General features: G+C 44.0%; 1 protein-coding gene across 3 annotated transcripts in view; it reads right to left on the bottom strand.

Moving 5' to 3' along the window:
• Nucleotides 1–7,470: 7,470 nt before the first annotated feature.
• The window catches only part of IFNAR1 (interferon alpha and beta receptor subunit 1), a 29,333-nt gene continuing 9,586 nt past the window's right edge, over nt 7,471–27,217 (bottom strand). Inside the window, exons 3-12 of one of the 3 annotated variants that reach the window (XR_011248415.1) lie at nt 23,478–23,659; nt 21,046–21,203; nt 20,798–20,939; nt 19,154–19,268; nt 15,851–16,050; nt 15,586–15,743; nt 13,113–13,263; nt 12,473–12,618; nt 10,405–11,241; nt 7,471–8,311 (exon numbers count right to left, since the gene is read on the bottom strand). Coding sequence is in view for 1 of the 3 variants with exons in the window: in XM_069549030.1 (XP_069405131.1) it covers nt 11,002–11,241; nt 12,473–12,618; nt 13,113–13,263; nt 15,586–15,743; nt 15,851–16,050; nt 19,154–19,268; nt 20,798–20,939; nt 21,046–21,203; nt 23,478–23,659 (1,492 nt within the window). In the remaining 2 variants the exon portion in view is untranslated. Of the gene's footprint in view, nt 11,242–12,472; nt 12,619–13,112; nt 13,264–15,585; nt 15,744–15,850; nt 16,051–19,153; nt 19,269–20,797; nt 20,940–21,045; nt 21,204–23,477; nt 23,660–27,217 lie in introns of all 3 variants that reach the window. The other 2 variants (XR_011248414.1, XM_069549030.1) reach the window with 2 other exon arrangements.

Consider the following 27,217-nt stretch of genomic DNA (forward strand, 5'->3'; position numbering starts at 1 on the left):
AGTCCAACTCTCACATCCATACATGACCACTGGAAAAACCATAGCCTTGACTAGATGGACCTTTGTTGGCAAAGTAATGTCTCTGCTTTTGAATATGCTATCTAGGTTGGTCATAACTTTTCTTCCAAGGAGTAAGCGTCTTTTAATTTCATGGCTGCAGTCACCATCTGCAGTGATTTTGGAGCCCCCAAAAATAAAGTCAGCCACTGTTTCCACTGTTTCCCCATCTATTTCCCATGAAGTGATGGGACCAGATTGCAGGTAGGATATACTAACTCTCTTCCAGAAATTTAAGAATTTGTTTGCACTTTGGTGGTAATCTTTAAAAAACGAATACAAGCATATTCTGTCATCATCAGAATGAACATCAGAATGTGTTTGTGTTTAGGGTCTACTTAAGATGTACTGGGCTTCCCTGGTGGCTCAGATGGCAAAGAATCTGCCTGCAATGCAGGAGACCAGGGCTCCACCCCGGTCTGGTACAATCCCCTAGAGATGGGAATGGCTACCCACTCCAGTATCCCTACCTAGAGAATTCCATGGGTGGAGAAACATGGCAGGCTATACCAGCACTATTCTGATAATTTCCAGATAATGGGACCTAAAGAGAGACAGACTTAATATATTCTATTCCAGCCAAATGTGAAAATGAAAGTCTCTCAGTTGTGTCCGTGTCTCTTTGAGACCTCCTGATCTATACAGTCCATGGAATTCTCCAGGCCAGAATACTGGAGTGGGGAGCCTTTCCCTTCTCCAGGGGATCTTCCCAACCCAGGGATTGAATCCAGGTCTCCTGCATTGCAGGTGGACTCTTTACCAGCTGAGCTACCAGGGAATCCCCAGCCAAATGTAGTCAAATTGTATTAACCATGTATTACATAAGCAGAGAGTCATCATAGTTTGATCATAAAAAAGTAAGGGCTAAATTGGTTAGTTACAACTAACAATACAGGGGAGACAAACCATGCTGAACTCAGAAGAACCTTCATTCTGACCAGATTCATTCTGTCAGTGGCAATTTAATTTCATCACAGTAACATTATTCTAAATATTGAATTAATGATTTTGCTTCAGTATTATCGTCTTGTAGTTTTGATTGCGCCTGCGCTAAGTTGCTTCAGTCGTGTCTGACTCTGTGCGACGCCATGGACTGTAGCCCTCCAGGCTCCTCTGTCCATGTGATTTTTCAGGCAAGAACACAGGAGTGGGTTGCTACTTCCTCCTCCAGAGGATCTTGACAACCCAGGGATCGAACCTACATCTCTTATGTCTCCTACATTGGCTGGCGGATTCTTTACCACTGTGCCACCTAGGAAGCCCTCTGTAGTTTTGATTAGAAGTCATTTTTAAATTTGATTTGGTTTTGTGGTTGTATGAGAGCTACAAATTGAAGATTATATTTGGTTTTATTTATCTTTTATTTTATGCATTAATTTTTAAACTTTTTGACTGCACTGCACGAGGATCTTAGTTCCCCAACCAGTACCCCTTGCAGGGGAAGTGCAGAGTCTTAACCACTGGACCTGCCAGGGAAGGCCCTGAATTTGGTTTTAAATTCACACATATTTAAGGAATGTTATAATTTCAGAATTGTCAATTTTGGGAGATGCCGAAGAATCCAATTATCATCCAGCTTCCCACAAAGAAAAGATCAAATCAATGTGGATTCACTGCTGAATTTTACAAAACATTAAAAAAAGTTGACATAATTGTTCATAAGCTCCTCCAAAAAATAGAAGAGAGGGAAATCTTTCCTAGCTCATTCCATGAGACCAAAACCTGATACCAAAACTGGACAATGGCATCAGAAGAAAGCTACACATCAGTATCCTTTACGAGTATAAGTGCAAAAATCCTCCACGGAAGATTAGCAACTGAATTCAGCAATATGTAGAAAGGATTATACGCCACGATCAAGTGAGAGTTACTCCAGAACTGCAGGTTGGTTTAACATACAAAAACCAGTCAGTGTGATGCGCCATCTTAATAGTACAGGGGGAAAAATGATCTCATTAGACACAGAAGAAGCCTGTGACAAACGTCTAACACTTGCTCATGATAAAAACAGAAAAGGAAGGAGGAATAGAAGGGAACTTCCTCAATCTAACGCTGGGGCTTCCCCGGTGGCTCAGAGGTTAAGGCGTCTGCCTGCAATGCGGGAGAACTGGGTTCAATCCCTGGGTCGGGAAGATCCCCTGGAGAAGGAAACGGCAACCCACTCCAGTATTCTTGCCTGGAGAATCCCATGGACGGAGGAGCCTGGAGAGCTACAGTCCACGGGGTTGCAAACAGTCGGACACGACTGAGCGACTTCACTTCACTTCCTCAATCTAATAAAGGACATCTACAACCCACGCCCCAGCTAACATCTTAGTTAATGGTGAAAGCCCGAAAGCTTTCTCACCAAGCTCACGAACAGCACACTCTCATTTCTATTCAACATTGTATTAGAGGTTCTAGTTGAGGCAATTAGGCAAGAAAAACAAGAGGCATCTGGATTAGAAAGGAAGAAGTGAAGCTGGACCTATTTACAGATGACATAATGTTGTATCTAGATTCCTTCTAAGGTATTCACCGCGAAAACAAGCACCTGTATAAGATAGTGAACAAATTCAGTGATACTGCAGGACACAGGGGATTCCCAGGGCACGCAGTGGTAAAGAATTCGCTTGCCAGTGCAGCAGAAGCAAGAGACATGGGTTAGATCCCTGGGTCGGGAAGATCCCCTAGAGTAGGAAATGGCAACCCTTTCCAATATTCCTCCTTGGAAAACTTCATGGACAGAGGAGCGGCCTTGGGGTCGCAGAGTCAGACGTGACTGAGTGACTGAGCACGCACACACACACACACACACGGAGAAGATACAAGATAAATATAAAACTAATTTTGTTTCTGTATACTAGCAATGAATAATTTAATATTTAAATTAGGAAAATAATTCCATTTACTTCAAAGCATCAAAAAGAATAAAACAATTAGGAATAAATGTAACCAAAGAAGTACAAGCCTATCACACTGAAAACTAAAAGAGATGGAAAGAAATTGACAGAAAATGAAATAAACAGAAAGCTATCCATATTCATGGATTGGAAGACTTAATACTGCCAATATGGCACTATTCCCCTCACTTGGTCTAGAGATTCAGTTCAGTTTCTGTCAAATCTAGCTGGTTCTTTTGTAGAAATTGAAATGCTGATCCTAAAATTTATTCTTTGATGTCCTGTGCTTTGTAGGATATTTAGCAGCATCTCTAGGCTCTACCTTGAGAGTCCTTTGACCTTACTCTTGAGAGTCCGTCGGACCACTAGGAGATCAAACCAGTCCACCCTAAAGGAAGTCAATCTTGAACACTCATTGGAAGCACTGAAGCGGAAGCTGAAGCTCTGATCCTTTGGCTACCTGATGCAAAGAGCTGACTTATTGGAAAAGACCCTGATGTTGGGAACGATTGAAGGCAGGAGAGGAAGAGGGGTGACAGAGGATGAGATGGTTGGATGGCATCACCGACTCAGTGGGCATGAGTTTGAGTAGGCTCAGGGAAGTAGTGATGGACAGGGAGGCCTGGTGTGCTGCAGTCCATGGGGTCACAGAGCATCAGGCATGACTGAGCGACCGAACAGCAACTGGTTTCTACTTGCATGATGCCAATTCTCATCAACTCTTGGGTAAAATGGGTTTTGGAAACTAGAGATTTGGAATCTCCCTCAGGCCTGGAAGCATTATAGGCCAAGGGGGTGTGGGGAGGCACCAGCAGCATCTGCTACAGTTAACCCCTGCAGCACTCGGGTGGGCTTCCCAGGTAGTACTGGCGGTGAAAGGATCTGCTTGGCAGAGCAGGAGACACGGAAAACAAGGGTTCGATCCCTGGACCGGGCAGGTCCCCTGGAGAAGGAAATGGCAACCCACTCCAGTATTTTTGCCTGAAAAACTCCATGGACAGAGGAGCCTGGCAGGGTACAGTCCATGGGTTGCGAAGAGTCGGACATGACTGAGCACACACATAGCACTCAGAACCATTTTTGTCCTACATTAGCTCACTTCATGTGGTACTGGTTCTTCCAGGTGACGGCTGGTCACAATTGAAAAAGAATTTAAAAAATCATCATGATAGAGAGATTAGGGGGACAGCTATATTTCCTATTTCTTAAGATGGTCTTAAGGCCATATTAGACACTCATCTTCTCCCTCCTCTTCCACCCATTTGAGATTCTCCTCACTCTTCCCTGGTGGCTCAGACAGTAAAGCGTCTGTCTACAATGCAGGAGACCTGGGTTTGATCCCTGGGTTGGGAAGATTCCCTGGAGAAGGAAATGGCAACCCACTCCAGTACTCTTGCCTGGAAAATCCCATGGGCGGAGGAGGAGCCTGGTGTCCATGGGGTCACAAAGAGTCGGACACGACTGAGCGACTTCACTTCACTTCACTCTTGGTGAGCAATTTTTTTCCTCTTTTTTTGGCCACACCATGCCACCTGCAGAACTTCCATGACTGGGGATGGAATCTGTTCCGCCTGCAATGGAAGGGCAGGAATTGTAGCCTCCAGAGTTATTTTGACTGGACTACCAGGGAAGCCTTCATCTAGCACTTCTGGTCTGGGCTGCTCACCAGGGGCGGGGGTGACCCAGACTGTGCCCCCATAACTGGGGCCTTACCGGGCTGTCATGGGAATTATCCACTCCCAGTCATGACTTGACGTGGAAGCATGAAGACATGCCCCAGGGAATTCCCTGTGTTTTGCAAACACTCCTTCTTACCTCATTATGTAGACGTAACTGTATCTCCTCATAATAATTGGAGATGAATTACTCTGGCCTACAGCACTTCCCTTTTCCATCTTCTGGCTTATTGGCACGTTGCTTAGTTGCCAAGTTGTCTGACTCTTTTGAGACCCCATGGACTGTAGCCCGCCAGGCTCCTCTGTCCATGGGATTCCCCAGATAAGAATACTGGAGTGTGTTGCTATTTCCTTCTCCAGGGGATCTTCCCAACTCAGGGACTGAACCCACGTCTCCTGCATCACAGGGGGATTCTTTATTGCTGAGCCACCAGGGAAGCCCCTATTGGCATGAGGAGCTTAGAATAACCAGGTTTTAGCTACACAGTGGAGTCCTATATCCTTTTGCAAAACACCTCATCCCCCATCAGGAGACTGAGACTTCTAGTCCAGCCAAACCTGAAGTGCAGATTCCTCAGGGGAACCCTAGCAGCAGTGATGAGAGATGCCACTAGACATCCATCCCTTGGTTCCCAGAACTTTGGGGGTTCTACCAATTGGAATCCAGCACCCCCATCCCTCAGTATTCACCTACCAACTGGTGCCTTCGTTGTGCTATTTCAGGCCATCTCAATGTTTAATCAAACTGGTAACTTCTAGGTGATGTTCTATACAGCAGGATCACCGGATCCCATGATCACGTGCCCATTGTTGTGCCCATTTTGACATAAGATGGATCCCTTGGTTTTGCAGCATGTATCAGGATTCAATCAGAGAAGCAGAGCCATTGTGAGTGACATAGTGACCTAGGTATTCTTTTCTTTTTTTGCCATGTTATGTGGCATTTGGGATCGTAGTTCCCCAACCATGGATCAAACGCATACCCCCGGCACTGGAAGCAGTCTTAACTGCTGGACTGCCAGGGAAGTCCCTCAAAAGTCTTTTTTATAAAAACTCATAATCATCTCTTTCCATAAGTAAAATGCCAGAGTATTCAAAGCATTGTATAGCAACAAAAGTTTTAGTAATGCCCCACGCACTATTTGAAACACACTTATACTAAACAATTATTCACTGTTTATGAATTATTCATTACTCACTGAAATGAAAACTCAGTTTCACTGGGTGTCCTATGTTTTTGTTAAATGTTGCAACCCTAAACGATATACAGTCTTCAGATACATACCACTTTCTTCATGTTTCCTCATGATACAACCATCTAGGAACCTGTTTTGAAAATACCAGCTAGTTGTGAACCTAAAGAGGGTGACTTGTCTTCCCCTAGTGGCGAATCGAGTCAAGTGGTAATTCAAGGTTGCACTTAATCACTTGAACACTTACTGTCAGCTGCAAAGTGTTAAAAAAAAAAAAAAAAGGTCCTTGCGTTTATGGAGCTTGCTACCTAGAGAAGGGGATGTATTTTGGGGGATGCTATAAAATCTCTCCTAAGGCAGTGTCTCTGACAGACATGAAGGGACAGGTGGGCACAAAGGTGACTTCCATGTATGCACATGGTGGAGGTCTTCCAGGAAGATTTCAGACTGGATGGTGCCCCTTTATTCTGAAACACTCAGAATCATCTTTTTTTTTTTTTTTTTTGCTGCTTCACACAGCATGAGGGATCTTAGTTCCCTGACCAGGGATTGAACCTGGGCCCACAGCTGTGAAAAGTTCAGAGTCCTAACCACTGGACCACCAGGAAATTCTCCATGTCTTTTTAAAAGTTAAATTCGAGGATTAAAGCATGATAAAATCTGGATCAGACAGTGGTACACAAAAAGGCACGTTGCTATTTTATGATACATGTAAGGCCTAAATCCAGTCTTTTGGAAAAACGGTCCATCTTTCTAATGGAGAGATAGGAAAATGTTTTCTTCTTATTCAGTCATCCACTTTCCCCTCTGCTCCTTCTGATGGACCCAGGAAATCTGGGGAAGTAGGACCGTGGAGGGATTGGCAAGTCACTGAGGAAAAATGTTTCTTGAGTAACTTTTTTCTGGCTATGCCACACAGGATCTTTCCCAACCAGGGACTGAACCCCTGCCCCCTGCACTGGGAGCCTGGAGTCTACCCACTGGACCACCAGGGAAGAGAGAAATTAGACGTCTAATTTAAAAGTGCTACTGAGAGACGTAATTTTTCCATTTTTTCCCTCTTCCCAGAATATCGACTCAGCCCGCTTTTTCACGGTTGGTCAACTACCATGAGCTGCTGACATGAGCTACCACGCAGAAGAAAAAAAACTGGATGTTACCGGTATTTGTCACTAGTGTTAAGTAACAGGGGCGTCTCTTGTGCATCAGAGATGAAATTATTAACATTCACTTCCCTGTACATTTTGGGAAAATATTTGAGGACAGTTACTAAAAACACATGATGAGGATTCTCACTTTGAATGTCAATGGTGTTTAACTTCAGATCAATTTACATGTGGGACTGGGGAGTCTCCTTCAAGAGCATATCCAGAGAAGAAACGTTGGCCAAAGGGAACAGCATGCTTTGAGGGGGCAGGGTCTGCATTACGACTGCAGACTCACTGGCTCAAGGCTGTGTCCAGCCAAGTCTAAACACAAGGTTGGGAAAAAAAAGCAAGGACTGTGTGAGAGCTCCCAGCCCGGGGTGGACCCTTCGGGACACCAATGCCGGGCGCGGCCCACCTGGCACGGGGCCAGCCCGCTCTGCTGCGAACACCTCACGAAGGCAGCAGCCACAGCACCTGTGATGCTTACGTTCAATCAGTTCAAGCAAAACCACCATGGAATCCAAGACTCAGTGTTTATTACAGAAAATGTTAAAACTGTTTAAAAATGAATGGCAGTGGGCATTAAGACAAAGTACACACGAAGTAAGATACAAACACTGGTAACACTGGCTGTTTTCATAGAAACACTGGAAATATGGCCGTGTCCTTCTATACCTCAATAAGACATACAAACAGAAACACCCACTTGGTTCAAATTCTAGGTTTCCCTCACTTGACAATTATTTCCTACGCACTTTTTCCGCGCGAGGCACCGCACTCTGGTAGGTACTGGGGATACAGTGCTAAGTGTTTATTCCTGAGCTCACAGAGCTTCTGGTCCCCTGGGAGGGGCAGACAGACACCAGCTGAAACGAACACAAACGTGTCAGGTAATACAAGGGTTACAGGGATGGGGAGGAGGTAGGAAAAGCTTCTGAACATTTCCAAATTCTTAGGAGCAATCTGAGGCTGCTTTGAAGGTAGGTTTGGGGAAAAGATGTTACACAAACTATATATATATATATACTTAAAAATTTATTTGACAGTGTCGAGTCTTAGTTGTGGCATGTACAATCTAGTTTCCCTGACCAGGTATCAAACCCGGGGCCCCTGCATTGGGAGCTCAGTCTTAGCCACTGGACCACCAAGAAGTCCCTGAACATATATTTTTGAAATAACTTTATATGTTGCAAATTTCTGGTCAAGATTTTGAAGCTCGTAGTTCTAGAGCAGCACTTACCCTTTTCTAATTAGAACCTACGCTAAGTGTTTATGGATGTACTAGTGGCAGTCGGAGAAGGCGATGGCACCCCACTCCAGTACTCTTGCCTGGAAAATCCCATGGACGGAGGAGCCTGGTGGGCTGCAGTCCATGGGGTTGCTGAGGGTCGGACACGACTGAGACACTTCACTTTCACGCATTGGAGAAGGAAATGGCAGCCCACTCCAGTGTTCCTGCCTGGAGAATCCCAGGCACGGGGGAGCCTGGTGGGCTGCCGTCTGTGGGGTCGCACAGAGTTGGACACGACTTCAGTGCCTTAGCAGCAGCAGCAGTGGCATAGTAGCCAGCATCATGTCTGTACATGTGTGTTTACAGACCCATGTCACTACGTATATATTAATCTATATTACATATGAATACATGATTTCCAGCTGTAATGACACGAATCTTCTACATAAATGCTTATATTATATCCACCCTCTCTAAGAGCTATCAGTATCACAGATCTGAGGGAGTTTATTGCTGCTCTCAAGTATATAGTATTTGCAAGCAAACTATTTTTTTGGAAAAAAATACTTACCATCTTATAAGCAAGCACATCTTGATTAAGCTACATGTGGACCACAATGAAGAATGGGATGGAACTGCATTTTCAGGTCTACAAGATGCAGCAAAACAGGGGTTTTTGTTTGAGGCCGCTCAGATGCTTGTTCACTGAAAACCACAGGGGATCTTAAACCCGACACACATACTCCCACACCCAGGGGCCTAGTGACTTCAGCAGCGTCTCTGCCTTATAATGCCCTAGTTTTCCCTCTGCCACATCCCACAAAGGCACTGTTCCCAGTCTGAAGCAGCTTTTTTCCTGTGGAAAATCCCAGGCCCGAGTGCAGGGCAGGCCAGGGGCCCTGACCCAGCGCGGAAGCCGGCGAGGGCAGGGTCCTCTCGATAGTGACAAGTTCCCACGGACGGATGGGGCCTTTCCCAGAGAAGGGCCAGTCCTGATCTGCTTTAAACCAAATGCCTCTGGTCAGTGGATCAGAAGTGTTTGGGTCCCTGGAAGGATTCTGCAGCAGAGAACTACCCTGGTGGGGCGCCCCTGACCGTGTGCCTCTGGTCAGTGGATCAGAGGTGTTTGGGTCCCTGGAAGGATTCTGCAGCAGAGAACTACCCTGGTGGGGCGCCCCTGACCGTGTGCTCCCCGATGGTGGCCCAGAGGAGCACGAGGTGCTCTGGAGAGGACAGGCGGGGCACCACGGCCCTTCCCAGTGCGGCTGCTTTCAACCTCTTCTTCCACTCAGAAGACCCCACGGACCACTCTAAACGAGCCCGGCCGGACTTGATGAGCTGGGTGGTGCCATCTCTCTTCCCTCTCAGTCCCGCTGCAACGACTGAAGCTGAGAACTTGGCCTCAGAGGTAGCCAGAATTCCTACACTTCCTTTCTCTGCAGGAGCTCCATGAATAAGCCAAAATAGCAAAGTCATTTAAACATAAGCTACAGATGCCTTTGAGAGGTATTGCATAATTTTAAAAACTTGGGTTTCCTTCCTAGTTCATTTCCTCCCACACTCTGATGATAAATAACTTGCATGTCCTTGAGTGCATGCAGGCTGAGCGAAGCGACACCTGAGTGTTGCCCCACAGTGGACAGAAGCCGGCCTGCTGTTACGAAGTGACACAGATGAGCCATGGAAACAAATGCCACCCCTCAGGATGTTAGTTATCAGAAGTTGACGACGCACATTCTTCTTATTTTTCACTAAAGCCACCTGCTTCTTTCCCACTGACTCACTCTACTTAGTTTCTCAGCAGCATTTTCTGATCCCAAGACTTTACGTACACTGTCACTAATGTGACACGCTCCCATATCTTAAGGGATAACAGTAACTTCTCTACTCAGACTGTTTCCCATTTCTTTGTAATTTTTGGGATTATGCCTTCTAATCAGAAGCTACTGTCCTAATGTTCTGAAACAGGAAGGCTTAATGTACATATAGTAAAAGATGACATGGTTTTAATCCTAAACTGTGGAAGGGCTGGGTAACTGTCATGTAGAGGCCAATGTAATTGGTACGCGTGTGTGCATGCTCAGTCGCTTCAGTGTCCGACTCTGTAACCTCATGGACTGTAGCCCGCCAGGCTCCTCCGTCTATGGGATTTTCCAGGCATGAATACTGGAGTGGGTTGCCATGCCCTCCTCTAGAGGATCTTCCCATCCCAAGGACTGAATCCACATCTCTTGCAACTGGTATAAATGTGACTGGTATAAACAGAGAGAATCCCCCTGAAAATCTATAAGGACCACGTTTCTGGCATGTGCAGCTGTTTTCCAGAGTAAGCTACTTTTTCAGAAAATCAACTGATGGTAGTATTCAGGTTCTTCTTTGAACGAGACCAAATGTTCTAAATATCTCCTGAAAAATAGCGAACTGTAATGCTGCAAGGGAGACGGAACGAACGATACACAGCGACAGCACCAGCTGATGGGAACACAAGCACCCCCAAACCACACGACAGCACAGGGGTGCTTAGGTAGCATGAGGGAGTCAGAGGGTATCTTCTGGACTTAACGCCTCTCATCCGAGGCAGGTCCGATGACAGGCCTTTCAAGACTTGACACACAGCAAAGGACGCAGAAAACTTCCTGAAATTCATTTTAAATAGTGAATGCTCGCCTGTATTTTTAGGACCTGCGATCTGAAGATGCTTTTTCTTCCCCGACATGGGCAATCTTCTTTTGAGAGTTACTGAGAAGAGCAAAAAGCCCAGGCTCCCATTCTGACTCTTGTAAGACTCCCTAATGTTTCAGGGGTCATTCCTGGTCACACACTGTCCTGCTGCAGAAACTCTTCACTTATTTTGCTTCCACTGTTTTCATCTTCATTCGAATAGTTTCCTGAATCTTGACTAGCTTGGGAATTGTACTCTTCGTGAACTTCATCAACTTCATTAGTCTCTTCTATTTCAGTAATAATGCTTGCATTTTCAATTATAAAACATCTTTCCGTTTGTTCCTCAGAAGTGGAAAGGAGTAGATTCCTTAGTGGCTGATCAGAGAAATACTAATTCAAAAGGGAAAGAACAGAAATAGATTATTTAAAAGAACAAAAAGTGGTTTCTGAGTTCCAATAAGCTTCAGTTTCTTAAATCCTTTATCTAGAAATCCTATCTTTTGACATGCGTATTAAAAAGCGAGCTAAGAGCGTATCCACTGCACTATCGTGTCTAGAAAAAAACCACCACCAGTGAGGTCACGAACATCTCAGTACTGCTTTGGGGAAATTATCCAAACAGTCTCTAAGAAAGTCCACTGTGCTGTTAGGAGTAGGGGGTGGAAGGGCGTGGTGGCTAAGGAAGGAATGGGAGGGCACTGGGATTGGGGACATTTTATTGTGAAATAATAAAAATGTTGGTACCCAATCCGAAAACATCCAGGAGGAGCACAAGGGAGAAGTTAACTTTTTCCCAGTTCCGCTAAGAGTAACTTGCTAGTCTAAAAGTTCTTTAAACAACAGCTCTGAATAGAAGAGCACATAGAAACGACACGAGAAAACTCAGGGATAAGAGGGTGAAACAGCTCACGTGGAGAGTGCTGGCACAGCGGCGGGTCTTTCTGGTCTCCCGCCCTCGCCCCTCACAGTTCTACGGGATGGCGCTGCTGGCGCTGCTTTACAGCTACGGGCACTTGTGCAAGTGCTCACAACTGAGCTGCGCATGTTCACAGCCAGTCAGTGAAATACACTACAGCCCGTCAGTGAGCCACCTTCTGGCCTCTGGCTCCATAGCCTGAGAACCTGAAGCAAGGCCGGCAGCGCGGGAGCCACTCCAGGCACGGACGCCACCCCCGGACAGCGCCCACGCTGACGGTCATCGCGCCGTGCTTCCACTAACTATGCCGGCTACACGCACGTGCCAGCCAAAACACCGAGGTGCTGCGAGAGCAAAAGCGTGTTTCTCTACCTCGTTTTCTGTGATTTCATCTACAGAATAAAGTTTTTGCACTGGCGACAATGTTTTAACCTTTTTGGGACTATAGGTGGTAAAACAAGTGCCACAGCAGCCAAACTGCCAGAAAAACATGGGATTAAGGACACATTCTTCTATTCCATGCTACATTCTATTACATGACTGCTTCTGAAGTCAGTTTTCTAAAACTCTGAAGGAAAAAACCCAGGTCAGTCTGTATTATTTTTTGACTATCAGGAACACATTTATATTCTGTTGCAATCAAATATATTTCCCTTTTATTTTCAGAAAAATCCAGCTAGCTGTTGACCAAGAAAAGTAACCTACCTCGTCAACAGAGGAAGGAGGTTTACTTGATGGAAAGAACACATATTTGACACATCTCAAGAAGACTCTCACAACATAAATGACCACAAGAATAGAAAACAATGCAGTGCAAATTCCAGCTATAAGCCAGGTTTTGGAAGTGTTTCCTATAAAGAAATAAATGGTGTTTAGCATCAATATAGGTTCTGACACACAAATATATTAAGACTGCTGACAGTTTGTGTGAAAGAAATACAGCCATGTGAAAGGAAATTTACATTGTTAAATAATATCAATAACATAAAAAATTCACAACTAAGGGATTTCCACATGATAATTATATCAAAGGTTATATATAAAAATAAAAGTCTCATTAAATTCTAAGAGTAACAAAAGAAATTAATTATGTGGGTATGCATGAAATATAAAGCATGCAAAAACCACTGAACTAAGTTGAGTATTAAAAATATTTTCTAAAACTCAGTGTGAAGTTTTATGGAGGTCAGTGTAAAGGTCTGATTTTGACTTAAATGGTCCATTAAGAAATATTCTCTATATTTTGGTGGCAAAACACAAATATTTTACAGTTTTCAATGAACTGGTTATTTTTTATTAAATCTGGCGACATTAAAAAAGAGAAAGTAAAATAAAAGATCCTGACCTGGTTTTGTTTTCTCACACACAGTATCACTATAACTGCTCCCTTTATTCCACCTGTCATTTTCAATGAGTGCTCTGGCTTTGACACAATACACAGTCAGCGGTTTCAAGTTAGGAAAGGTAAAATCGGTTCTTTTCTCTAGAACTTTTCTCTATAAAAAAAATAAGTAAATCATTGATAAAATTTAGAACCCCAAGAAATCATAGAGGGAATATCTGTTTTCTGAATTCCTTAAATATTCATTCTAAGATTAGCCTCTCCCAAACACTTGGTCGGTATATTTTAAGAAATATTAATTTATTTTGGACAACACACCATTACCAAACTCAAAAGTGAAACATGCTCCTGCCAAAAAAATACCATATAGTCCTAAGACAAATCTAAGTTATTTTATCAGTACATACCGATTTGGCTGAATTACGATCGTGTTACCTCTGGTTAGTGGCAGAACAATTAAGTGCAGGGGGCGGGGTCTGGTCTCAAACTACCTGTATCAAGATGTTACTTATAGCTATGTAGTCTTAGGCAAGTTATTTAATTTCCCTGGGCCCTATTCCCAGATCTGTAAAGTGAGGACAATTACTACTCCTATTTGTATTAGTCAGCTAGCTATTGCTATTGTTTTGTTACTGTGGTGTAACAAAACAGAGCAAGTACAGCAAAATAACACTGCAATGCTGTGTAACAAAACAGCCTGTGGCTCAAAACATATTTTTCTTTTTTTAAAAAGAATTAAACTTTTTATTTTGTATTGGGGTACAGCCAATTAACAGTGCTGTGAGAGTTTCAGGTGGACAGCAAAGGGACTCAGCCACGCATATACATGTATACAGAACGTTTGTTTTTGTTGCTCGTGAGCGGATCGTGAGCGGATCGTGAGCGGATCGTGAGCGGATCGGCTGGGGGAGCTCTCTGAGGCTGTGGATCACGTTCAGGTGCGCTCTACAGCCTTTCATCCGCCTTGGCCCACAGACCACGTGGAGCTTGCTTTCCTCTTGGCAAATGGGAGAAGCGCAAGAGCCAAGCCAAACCCCACAGGTGCACTTAAGGCCTCAGTCATACCACATCCACTCACATTTCACTGCCCACAGCCCAGCATCAGCAAAGCAGTAATGGATACTCCATCCCAAGTGTTTTCTGAAGAGTAATTTAATCGATCCAACTGTCTGGCAGGGTTGTTTGGAAGACCAATTGAGACAATTCATGTAAAATACTTAGCCCCGGCACCCAATACACAATGAGTATCCAATAAATATGAGCTGTTATTATGACTATAATTATTGATGTCTTACCCAGCATAAGACAGGATGGCAAACAAAGGTTATTGAATCTCTATTTGTCAGGCAATGCAGTAGGTATTTCCATAAACACTACCTCCTTTTAAACCTTAAAAACATCTGTTCAAAAAAAAATTAAGTTGCTATGACTCCCGCCACTTCAGAGAAGAGGAAACGAGTTTCAGTGGTCAAGCACCTTGCCTAAGCTTACACCATTTGGTAGTCTGAGACACAAATTTAGGTTTTCCAGATCTAGGGAGGACTTAGAACTAACCACGATACTCAACAGGGCTAAACTGTGCAGAGTCTTCAGATAGTTAAAATCAAAGTATCCAAATCACTGGACTTTTCTTGGATTTTCAACAGAAAATGAAGTTAGAAAATTCACCAACTTAACTGTAGCAGGTTTTTAAAGGCTGATTCCCTGACAGTAATTCCACAGGGAAAAGTGACCCAGGAATAATGTGGACTATCTGATGTGCATTAGCCTGTCAACGGTTTCTGAATTTTAGGGCCACAAACCATGATCACAGCTAAGAGTCTTTTGTCCCCTAAAAGCCAGTCTTTGTCCTCGTGGAGGTGTCCCAATGTCTGGCACTACAGGGAGGTAGTCTGGGTTGTCACACCTGGGAGGGAGGGCTACCAGCACCTAGTGAGCAGTGGGGAGGGGCCTTACTAGCCATCCTATAATGCACAAGGCAGCTCCTGCAACTAACCGTCCAACCCAAATGTCAGCAGTGTTGAGAAACCCTGGTTCATGAATCCCTGAGGATCATGATAAAAACTCCTGAGCTCTACCCTCAGAGGTTCTAACTGAGTACAAATGAACTCAGGATCTGAGGTTTAGAAACTAGCTGGGGCCACTTTCCTGGTGGTCCAGTGGCTAGGACCTCGTGCTTCCACTGCAGGGCAGGTGAGTTCCCTTCCCTGATCAGGGAACTAAGTTTCTGCATGCCACTTGGCGAGGCCAAGAAATTCCCCCAAACCAACAGCAACTAACTGGAGGCCCAGACACAGCTGACCGTAACTCTTACCAAGTAAAACATGAAACGCCAATTTCTTCCTATGGAAAATATCTGAGTTAATCATATAGCCTAAAAGTTTAGAAATTTCCCAGCAATTTTAACTTCAAGCTTTGCTACCCAAATCATAGCCACAACTCTAAGTTATAAACCTATACTACACAGTCTTTTTACCTGAGCATTTGAAGTGTTTTCCCAAAAAATTACTTCATAAACTAGTGGGTAGAGCTGATTCACAGACATATTTTCAGACTCTTCTGAAGCACCGACACTGACATGCAGTGAATCATCAGTAATGGATTTCATGCTGATGACTGGAGGAAATATGATAGCTAGGAAGAAAAATGTGTAAAGACACAAAGTTCAAATCAGACTACAAAACAATCGTAAGAATTCATAATTAGAGAATCACAAAGTAAAACAAAAACTATTGGCTTACGTTTCACTTCCGTATTAAATTCCTTCTCTTCAGACCAAAAAGAGGTACCATTTCCATTAGATGCTCGTACACGGACATAGTAAATTCCCATTGAGAAAATATCTCGAGGAAAGACACAGTGGGTAGTTGTGACATTTTCACAGTTTGGTATTTGTTTCCATTTGTTTGAATGTTTCCCAGGAATCTTTTTTAAAAAGGCACTTTAAGACAAAAAGATATTTTTCATTCCAAACATATTAGTTCAGTAAACATGTACTGAGCACCTGTAATAGGCCAGACATTCTGTTAGAGGCCAAAGTTACAGAGGTAAATGGTCCTCACCCTTGAGAAACTCACAGGACAGTGGAAAAGATGTGTTCACAAAAGAAAACCAAAGACCTTGCTCAAGCGTGTGATAAAGAAGTAGTGTGAAGGGTTGGCTCAAGCTGGTGCACAAAAACAACTGCTAAATTTTCAGGAATGCTACCAGCTAGCTGGTAAATGCAGCCACTGTTAAAAGTTACATAAACTTACAAATAAATGTGTTGTATTAAAAACTAAAGTGATAAAAAATGCAAAACTCATCTTCTCCTGTTTTCCCTACATTTTATCTATGCTCAATGCTATTTACATCTATAGTGTCTGAACAGTGGAATATGGTGGAGGGCTTACTGTGCCTCTTCCCAACTCCATGTCCAGTGGACAGACACGCTGCTGGGAGCCTGAAAGTGGCCACAGCAGGGTTGCTGCTGCTGCTGCTAAGTCACTTCAGTCGTGTCCAATTCTGCGCGACCCAATAGACGGGAGCCCACCAGGCTCCCCCGTCCCTGGGATTCTCCAGGCAAGAACACTGGAGTGGGTTGCCATTGCCTTCTCCAATGCATGAAAGTGAAAAGTGAAAGTGAAGTCGCTCAGTCGTGTCCAACTCTTAGCGACCCCATGGACTGCAGCCTACCAGGCTCCTCCATTCATGGGATTTTCCAGGCAAGATACTGGAGTGGGGTACCATTGCCTTCTCCACAGCAGGATTAACTGTGTTATAAAACCCGGCAAACACTAAAGTAAAGCTTTTCTCTTCTGGAAGGCCAGCTGCTAGACGTGTACCAGCATACCCATGAGTCAGGGCTAAGACACATACCAGGGTTCTGAGAGCGAGTCTGAACAGTCAGAGCGCGTCTGGATAGATTAACAGACTGCTCTGAGACCAACGGCTCCAAGCCTGTCAGTTCAAGCCCGGAACCATGGCAGCCTGCGAGTGGGCTCCGTTGTCTTCAGTCCCCTGCACCACACACCATGTGGCCATTGTCACGCTCCTTGGACACAGGCCTCATGTTACCTATCGCTCAACACCAGACTCCCAGTGGCCCCCGAATGCCTGTAGCAGAGTCTAAGGCGAAGCCTGACTTCACCCCTTCCTGTTAACTCAAGGCCCCCTCTCACTGCTCGCCAGGCCCAGGGTTCTGCTGTTCTTGAAGCAGGCCTTCCCCTTCTTGTAGGCGAAATTCCAACTGGCCCCCAAGATTCCTACCCTCTGGTGCATGAGCCTGACACCATCCCCTCCCCCTGAGTGTGGGCAGGTAGAATCCATGAACTCTCGATTAGGTTACATTACTTGAAAGGTGAAGGGATTTTACAAATGAAATCAAGGTCCCAAGCCAGTGGACTCTGAGTTATCACATGAAAGCCTATCCTGGTTGGGCCTGACCTGATCAGACGAGGCTTTAAAGGAGGGTCTAGGGGGCAGAGATTGTCTCTATTGACGGCCTCTGAGGCAGCACGCCACCATGCGTTCGATAGCTGCCAGAAATGGATTCTACCAACCACCACGTGAGCTTAGGAGACACCACGAGACAGCCTGGATGACACAGCAGACCCGGCTGACACCCTGACCGCAGCCTTGTGAGACCCCAAGCACAGGACCCTGCTAAACCACACGTGAATTCCTGACCCGAAGTCACTGAGAGATAATAAACCGTGTTTTTTAAGCTGCTGCGTTTGTGCTAGTTTACTACAGAGCAAAGGGAAATGGATACCTCCTCGTTACCCTGATCTGATTTTGTCTCTTCATATCCGAGCTTTCCCGTGTGTGTGTAGCCCCAGCCTGGAATGCTGTCTCTCGTCACTGAAAAACCTCCTTCACGAAACCTCTCCTTCGAAATGGCTTCTGCGGACTCTCCGGCCCTGCACTCACCTCTGCATTTCTGACCTCTGCAACCTTTGCTGTTTGTGCTCCACACAAGAATGCACTCATTATCCAGACTGCTGTTGCTTCAAAACTAACACCGAAGGGTGGAGAGGAATCAGCTGCAGCAGTATCCACTTCCCTTCTCCCTCATCTTTTCTCTGTCTTTCTAGTCTCTTTCTTCTCACTCTTTCTTCCCTACCTGACCTACAACTGCCTTTGGTCATGCAATTCCTCTGCCCTCGGTAACTCTTTCTTTGTGGTCCCCTTTCCCCCAGAGTTCACTTCACCTTCCACTTGATTACCCTCGTCTCTTCTCCCTCTCCGTTTTTCCTCTCCAGTTTCCAATCAGTATACACTACACCCAGTCCTCTCTCACTCATGTCGGGCTAGGCTTTGCTCATGTTTGGCTGGTCTCTACTCAAGCACAGAAAGCAGTTCTCTCCAACTTCCTTAGTTTCCCACTAATTACTAAGGAATCTGCCAAAGCCACCACAACAATCAAGACAGGAGGAGGACTGACTTGAACTGAACTTGACGGAGTGACTGGACTGAGATAATTTCAAGGACTCATGGAAGGAGTGGGTTTTGAAGAAAATATCTTGGTCATCTGTCAAGTATTCTAGACCAAGGAAACAACACATGTAATTAGAATCACACCTTAAAAAAAGTGAGCCAGTAAGTCCTGGTGGCTCAGACAGTAAAGAAGCTGTCTGCAATGCAGGAGACGTGGGCTCATTTCCTGGGTTGGGAAGATCCCTTGGAGGAGGGAATGGCCACCCACCCCAGTATTCTTGCCTGGAGAATTCCATGGACAGAGGAGGCTGGCAGGCTACAGTCCATGGGGGTCACAAAGAATCAGGCGTGACTGAACAACTAACATTACTAAGAACGTTAGATATTATAATGCACCCATTTCACAAGTGAAGAAACAGGCCAAAAGAAGTAATTGGGTCTCAGACACTCCAGAATGTTACTGGTAGAGCTGGGACTAGAATTAAACACCCCAGCTCCAATGCATCATAACCACCTTTCCATCAGGCCGAATGTGTGCAGAGAACAACAGGTGGCTGAAGCAGAGTGAAAAGAAACCTAACACACTGGGCAAAAATAAGCTGCAAAACGACATTTATGGAACTTACCGGAGCCACTGAGCTTGAAAAGTTGTGCTTTCATATGGGTAATCCCACTTAAGAACATAGGCCTGGTTGTCAACATTGATTTGTACATTTTCCGGTGAAGGCACTTTATGTCTCTCTAGAAGACAAGGAACACACAAGAAAGCACACACATTTACTCTAGTGAGAGAAGAGATGGCAAGAATTCTTACCAGCATGGGCAAGAAGAGAAAAGGCTTGTACCTTATCATTATGAGGTAATAGCTAAATAAATTATGGTGTGTATTCACACAAGGTAATACTATACAGCCATTTAAAAGAATGTGATAGATCTATATGTGTTGACATAAAAAGAGAACCTCAATATATTGGGTTAAGCAAGCAAGTTTAAAATATATCCGACAGGACTTTATTATTATTATTTTTAAACTTTAATGCTATGATAGTTTCAGGTGAACAGTGAAGGGACTCAGAGATATATGCACATGTATTTATTCTCCCCCAAACTCTTCTCCCATCAAGGCTGCCAGGTAACACTGAGCAGAGTTCCATATGCTGTACAGTAGGTCCTTGTTGGTCATCCATTTTAAATACAGCGGAGTGTACACAGGACTTTATTCCTTAATGTAAAAGGTAAAACACCCCGAAACTGTAAGTCTGAGTATATACTAATATAAGCTTTGAGGAAACGCAGGGAGGGCTGTATACACACTGCTGGGGATGCTTGTCTCTGGTGAACAGAGTCGGGTCAGGAAGCAGGAGAGGAGATCTTTCCTTTAACTCCCTTCTACACTGCTTGATTTTAAGAACAAAGCATACTAAATTTATAATTAAAATAATAAATTCAAGTTCCTACCCTTAAACCTTAATTGTTGGCAAGATGCCATGGATAAAATATATCAGGATGCTTTCATAATTTAACATTTCACCTATAAACATATGCTTTTTGGAATACTAACTGCTTTTCTAGTGACTATCTCCCCTTCTCATGGATTCTGAACAAGTAAAAACAATTTCTGTCATTAGAAAATAGTTGGAATTTTACACAGAATTTTCATTACTGTATACTTGAGACAAAAATCCCAAATAACATTGTTGTTTGTGTAAATGCTGTTAAAAAAATTTTTTTTTAATTATTTCTTTTTAATTGGAGGATAACAGCTTTACAATATTGCCTTGGATTCTGCCTACATCAACATGAGAATGTTTTTGTTTTGATGCTACTAAACCAACACAAAAAATTCAGCAACTATGGGAAAAATGCCAAAATTAAAAGGTTGCCAATTAATTAATAGATTGCAAGGAGATCAAACCAGTCAATCCTAAAGGAAATCAGCCTTGAATACTCATTGGAAGGACTGTTGCTGAAGCTGAAGCTCCAACACTTTGGCCACCTGATGCAAAGAGCTGACTCACTGGAAAAGACTCTGATGCTAGGAAAGATTGAAGGCAAAAGTGAAGATGGCGGCAGAGGATGAGATGGTTGGATAGAGTCACCAACTCAATGGACATGAATTTGAGCAAACTTAGGGAGGTAGTGGAGGACAGAGGAGCTTGGTGGGCTACAGTCCATGTGGTCGCAAAGAGTCAGACACAACTTAGTAACAGAACAACAACAAACAACTTATATATATAGTTACTGAACTGAAAGCAAAACTTCCTTCTTACCTGTGGTATTTATGCAATACACTGGACTATAGCAACCAACTCTACTTTGTAAACGCAGTTCTGCTTTAACTTTCAAACAATAAGTAATCTCTGGTGACAGTTTATAAATTTTATCTTCGGAATAAACAGTTTCAGTTCTTTCCTATAATTTTAAAAAAGAGAAGTCTGTTCTTTAAAAAAAGTCAAATTTTACAATTAATTCATGTCATTCTTCTCTCAGATCAAACAAAGATAAAAATAATGCTTACTTCTAGACTTGAAGAGTTTTTCCAGATAACGACGCTATACCTAAAGCTTGAACGATCCAAAGCCCACATGATACTATCTTCTGTTCCAGGGGGAGAGATGCTCAGTATTATCGCCTTATCTTCAGCTTCTAAATGCACGTCTGGGGGACCAATCTGAGCTGTGAAAATCAAAACATTTACTATGTAAGTTCACTAATACAAGTCAAAACATTCATACAATAAATAATTCTAAGCACTTAAATATGTGCCTGGCATGTAAAAAAGGAGAAAATCCCTCATGGAGCTTACACTTTACTGGGAAATGTGGCCAAAAATCCCAAATAAACAAATATATATATAATGTTATAATGTCACGCACGCTGTAAGAAGAAATGAACAGAGAAGGGTGGCAACGACTGTTTTAGGTGAGTCAGCGAGGAGAAGGCTCCCTGAGATGTTTGAGCTGAGGCCTGATGGAGGTGAGCCGAGGCCTGATCAAGGTGAGGTCTGAGTATCGTGAGGTCAAGCAAGGCAGGCTGAGAGTGCCCCAGGGGCTCTGGAACGTGCTCACCATTTTCAAGAGACACTAGGGGGCGCTCGAGTGCCTGGGTTGCAGAAAATAGGATGCGAGATGCAGCCAGACTCTGGCTAACAGGCAGAACTTGTAGTCTGGGACTGTAAGTTCGCCAGGACCTGATTTACATTTGGGAAAGACCACTCCAGGTAGCATGTCAGGAAGCAGGAAAGCTCCTGGGCAGATGAGAGTGGCCGGGGAAGGCTAATAGCCAGGCTGGAAGTGAGAAGCGACCTGATCGCTCGAAATCTGTTGATGGACTGGATGGAGGATGAGAGAGAGGTATCAAAGGTGATGCCAGGGCTCCTGGCCTGAGCAAATAATAGGTGACGCCATTAACAGAGATGGAAAAAACTGCAAGAAGAGCAGGTCTGGAGGGGGGAAAGCCAGAACTCTGGCCATTTTAAATTTGAGATGAGGGACTTCCCTGGGGCTGGTAGTTGAGAATCCGCCTTCCAAAGGAGGGGACATGGGTTTGATCCCCGGTCCGGGACAATTCTAGATGCCTTGGAGAACCTAAGCGCGGGTGCTGCAACTACTTAAGCCTGAGCATCTAGAGCCTGTGCTCTGCGACAAGAGAAGCCACTGCAATGAGACGCCCAAGCAACTGAAGAGTGGCTCGCACCTGCCCATGAGAAGCAACGAAGATTCAGCATGGCCAACCCTAAATATAGAAAATTTAAAGAGTGTTTTGCGATGACTCTCGGACCTCTAAATGGAGATGCTGACTTGAGAGCTGGTGATGCAGCTCTCTAAGGTAGGAGAAGGACGGCGCTGGGGATGTAAACTGAGGAGTCGAGAGCACAGAGGGTACTGAAAGTCATACAATTCCTGGTGGAGGCTGCGTTGAGAGAAGAGGTTCAATGGTGGAGCCCTGCAGACTGAGGCCCGCTGCCGTCCAGCATTTTAAGGTCTGGGGGACAAGAAGACATTGGCAAAGGAGAGACCAAGGAGCAGGAGGAGAGTCTGGAAAGCGCAGTGCCCTCGAGAACGAGAACCGAGAGGGAAGGGTTTCACGCAGAAGGGAGTGACACTCTCTCCCTGGGAATCCACCCGGCACTGTCGAGGTCACGGTGACCTTGGCAAGTGGTTTTAGTGTAGTGATGGGGAACAAAGCTCCAACCGGGAGGGCTGGAGAGGGAGTGGGAGGGAAAGTGTACAGAGAGGGGATACGGATCATCCTTGTGTGAGTTATGCAATAGGGTGGTGGTTCTTGAACTTCCTGGTCTTGGGATCCGTTACACTTAAGAGATATTGAGGGTCCTAAAGAGCTCTTGTTTACATGGGCTGTGTCTTTGAATGTTCAGCATTATCAGATGTCAAAAGTGATAACAATGTAAAATATCTATCAATTCATTAAAAAACAGTAATGATGAAACCTATTGCATGATAATAAATGACTGTATTTTCCAAAACAAACAAGCCAAAAAACTTAGAAGGGTGGTGTTCATCTCACATTTTGTTCAAATCTCTTTAATGTCTGGCCTAATAAAGAAGACAGCTGTGTCTCACACCCACTTCTGCATCACCAGTCAGTCACCATCTCATATCAAACAGCCTCTAAAAAACTCCAGGGTACACCCACGACAGAATGAAGATGAAAAAGGCAAGTAAGTTTTATTAAGTAAGTTTCCATTAGGAAAATGGTTTTGACTTGACAGATCTCTTGGAGACCACCCTCTGAGAAACACCACTAGAAGGAAAGCAGGAAAATGTCATAGCAGGAAGGAGACACTAGTTTAAGGGAATCTTTGTTCTTTTGGTTTTTTTAAAAGATGGGAGATTTTATATCATGCAAATGAGTGGGCTTGGGAAGTGACCTGTGCTGGTAATATTTAATAAAGAATTCAATATAATTCAGCTGGCAACTTTTTCTTACCTTCTAGAAATGGTACAAATGGCTCAACCTCATACCATGTAGAAGTGTTGTTTCCTTCTTCTGCTCTTATGCGCAATTCAATTTTTTCAAAAACATCTTTAAGCTCGACTGAAGAAAAGTTGCATTTGCTACTAGTAATATGTTGACACCCAGGCAATTTTTTCCAGTTATCCGTCCCTAGTCTTCAAGATAAAAAAGCAAATGAATGAATGAACATTATAAATACAAGAGTGACAAACATGTTTTCTATTGGCATTAACATTATAAAGCCAGTGTGTGCGTTAGTCTCTCTGTTGTGTCTGACTCTTTCAATCCCATGGACTGTAGCCCACCAGGCTCCTCTGTCTGTGGGACTCTTCAGGCAGGAATAAGGGAGTGGGTTACCATTTCCTCCTCCAGGAGATCTTCCTGACCCAGGGATGGAAGCTACATCTACCGTGTCTCCTGCACCAGCAGGCAGGTTCTTTACCTTCGGAGCCACTAGGGAAGCCTCTAAGCTAAGGCAAGTAGTTATTTCTTCTAGTAACTCTACTTCAGTTAATGTTTTGATAATATTTTTGTGTGTAGCATTCTACTACTCTTTTTCATTGCATATACAGCCAAGTTATTATTTATACAGTGGAATCATTCTAACATACTCTCAACTTAATAAAGTTCTGTAATTCTGTGGGTGGTTGCATTAGGATTTCAAAGAAGCAGAGAAAGAACTCCTAAGACGCAAGAGGACTTAGTGTTGTTGGCTTTGTTAAAAATAGTTGTGTCACTTTCAGCCAACTGCTTCCTATTCTGGATCCTCTCTTCCCTACTGAAAATCTGGAAACTGGATTTGATTCCCTTCTGATCTCCTCCTAGGAAGAGATTTACTAGCCCTAAGCAAGACCTCAGAATCAGTATGGTTTGAGAACTTCCTCTGCTCTGCTTAAAACCAAACCATCCCTTCTGCATACTGATCTCTGCAATTCCTTCTATTATAGCACCAGAAACAAAGAACGTAACATGGTAACATAAGCTAACAAACTTCTCCATGCAGACTCAGCTCACCAGGAAGCAAGCTTAAGTGACTGCTACTAGACTTTTTTTTAAAGCACATGAAGAAATCAAGTTGACACAGGGTGCCTAAAACAAAAAGGCCATGCTGCCGCAAAGAGGAGAGGAGGCTGAAGTGAAGGTGAGCAACAGAAAATACTAGATTCCAGAATTTTTGCCTCTGGAAAGCCCTGTCTGCCTCATACCAAACAGGGAAACTAACCTCTGAGAAGACACTTTTTTAAGCCTAATGCATAGTTCTAGCATAAGCTCATGTTTATATATTAAAGATGCTAAAGTGTCTTTAATAAAGAGCTAAAGGATGGACTCCCCTGGCGGTCCAGCGATTAGGAGTCTGTCTGCCAGTGGAGGGGACATGGGTTCAATCCCTCATCTGGGAAGTTTCCAAGGCAATTGGGCCTATGCACCACAATGACTGAAGACCTCGCACCTAGAGCCTGCGCTCTGCAAAAACAATAGCTCCAACTGGCTGCAACTAGAGAAAACCCGTGTGCAGCAACAAAGACCCAGGGCAGCCAAAAATAAGTAAAAATTGTTTAAAAAGCTAAGTATATTCTTTACTAAAAGCAATAGAAAGTAGGAGTGGTATCTAAATAATTTTGGTGCTGACTCCAACTCAAGTCTACCTTATTTTTCAAAAAAAAGAAACATTTTTTTTTTTAAAGGTGCCAATAATAAAAACTACCCTATGGACACACTTCATTCCTGGCCAGTCTGCCCTTCTAACTTTACCTGCTTGAACTCTGAGTAGACTTGGCATTAATAACACCTTTGTTTATTAATGTTCACAACCTTTTATTAAATTATCAAAAATAATTCAGAGATAACAGCACAACAGTGGAGTACACAAAAATGCTATGACATTTCTACAATTCTGTTCAGAAAGATAACTCATCTGGATAGAAATCCTTCATGAAGCTTCTGGAAATCATGACTGGCAGCCTGATTGCCAGTTGTTTGCATATGTGGCATACATATATTCCCTCACTCAGGACATCCTTCGCCCAGAAACGTCTGTTTCCTGAGACTGTACACATAACATGTGCACAAGTCTGGATTTAGTCAGAAAAATCACAGCGGTGAGAAGTGCTCCCAAACAGAATGACCTGCGTCAAGCAGTTGTGACTTCCCTTTCACAAGCAGTATTAACACCTTAATTTACATGCAAATCTTCCTGAGAAACTCCTCCACATTAGAATCTATTTTTAAAAATTCAGATTTTAAACATCTAAACCAAAATTCAGTCCTCTCCCATGTCATTTATTAGAAAATACAGTTCTAGAGAAATCAGGAGATATAAGGACGTCTGGGAAGTGGGAAGGGTACACAGACTTCTTTCAATCAGGGGCACAGAGGGTTGAAATAAAGTGAACTCCAGGCAAAAAGGCAGTAACGCATCTCTTCTCCTGTTACCTGCAGAGCTCTTATTATAAGCAGAAAACATTATAAAAAATTTGTAACTAAGCCTTGATATGGTTTCAACCCACCCTCACTCCACGTCTGTTCTTTCTGCTCAGGAGACGTAAGGGGACTATTGCCCCTTCTTTTACATTTTCTTTTAAAAAAACTTTATCATATACAGTACTTACATCAGAGTAGAAATATAATTTGAAAATAAATATGCAATCAATAGAAAATTCATTTCTTGAAACCACTGTCATAATAAAACTTCATGCCATCTGTCTCTCTATTCACTAACGTAACCCCAAGTACTGAGGAAAGTATTCGGCATAAAAGGCAATCGGTATTTGTTGAATGAAAACACCATGCTACCTAACATCATAATACATTTTATAATTAAAAAAGCTTTTTGCAAGTTTTGGCTGTGCCGGCTCTTTGCTGCTGTATGTGGGCTTTCTCTCGTTGTGCAGAGCGGGGGCTGCCCTCCAGCTGCGGCGCGTGGGCTTCTCACTGCCCTGGCTTCTCTTGCTGTGGAACACAGGCTCTGGCCCATGGGCTTTCGTAGTTGTGGCTCTCGGGCTCTAGAGTGTGGGCTCAGCAGTTGTGGTGTCTGGGCCCAGCTGCTTCACAGCATGTGGAACCTCCCCAGACCAGGGATCAAACCAGCGTCCCCTGCACTGCAGGTGGACTCTGAGCCACTGGACCGCCAGGGAAGCCCCGTCATAATACATTTTAGATGTCAGTCACAAACACTGAGGGCTTCCAGGTGGCTTGGCGGTAAAGAATCTGCCTCCCACAATGTGGGAGACGTGGATTTGAACCTTGGCTTGGAAGACCCCCTGGAGGAGGGCATGGCAACCTACTCCAGTATTCTTGCCTGGAGGATCCCATGGACAGAGGAGCCTGGCAGGCTAGAGTCCAGGCGGTCACAGAGTCAGACATGACGGAGAAACTAAATAACAAGGCAAACACTGATGTCTTCAGTTCAGTTCAGTCACTCAGTCATGTCCGACTCTTTGCAACCCCATGAATTGCAGCACGCCAGGCCTCCCTGTCCATCACCAGCTCCCGGAGTTCACTCAAACTCACATCCATCGAGTTGGTGATGCCCTCCAGCCATTTCATCCTCTGTCATCCCTTCTCCTCCTGCCCCCAATCCCTCCCAGCATCAAAGTCTTTTCCAATGAGTTAACTCTTTGTATGAGGTGGCCAAAGTATTGGAGTTTCAGCTTCATCATCAGTCCTTCCAAAGAACACCTAGGACTGATCTCCTTCAGAATGGACTGGTTGGA

This window comes from Ovis canadensis, chromosome 1 (genome assembly GCF_042477335.2).
Source record: "Ovis canadensis isolate MfBH-ARS-UI-01 breed Bighorn chromosome 1, ARS-UI_OviCan_v2, whole genome shotgun sequence".
In the NCBI taxonomy this organism is placed as follows: Eukaryota; Metazoa; Chordata; class Mammalia; order Artiodactyla; family Bovidae; genus Ovis; species Ovis canadensis.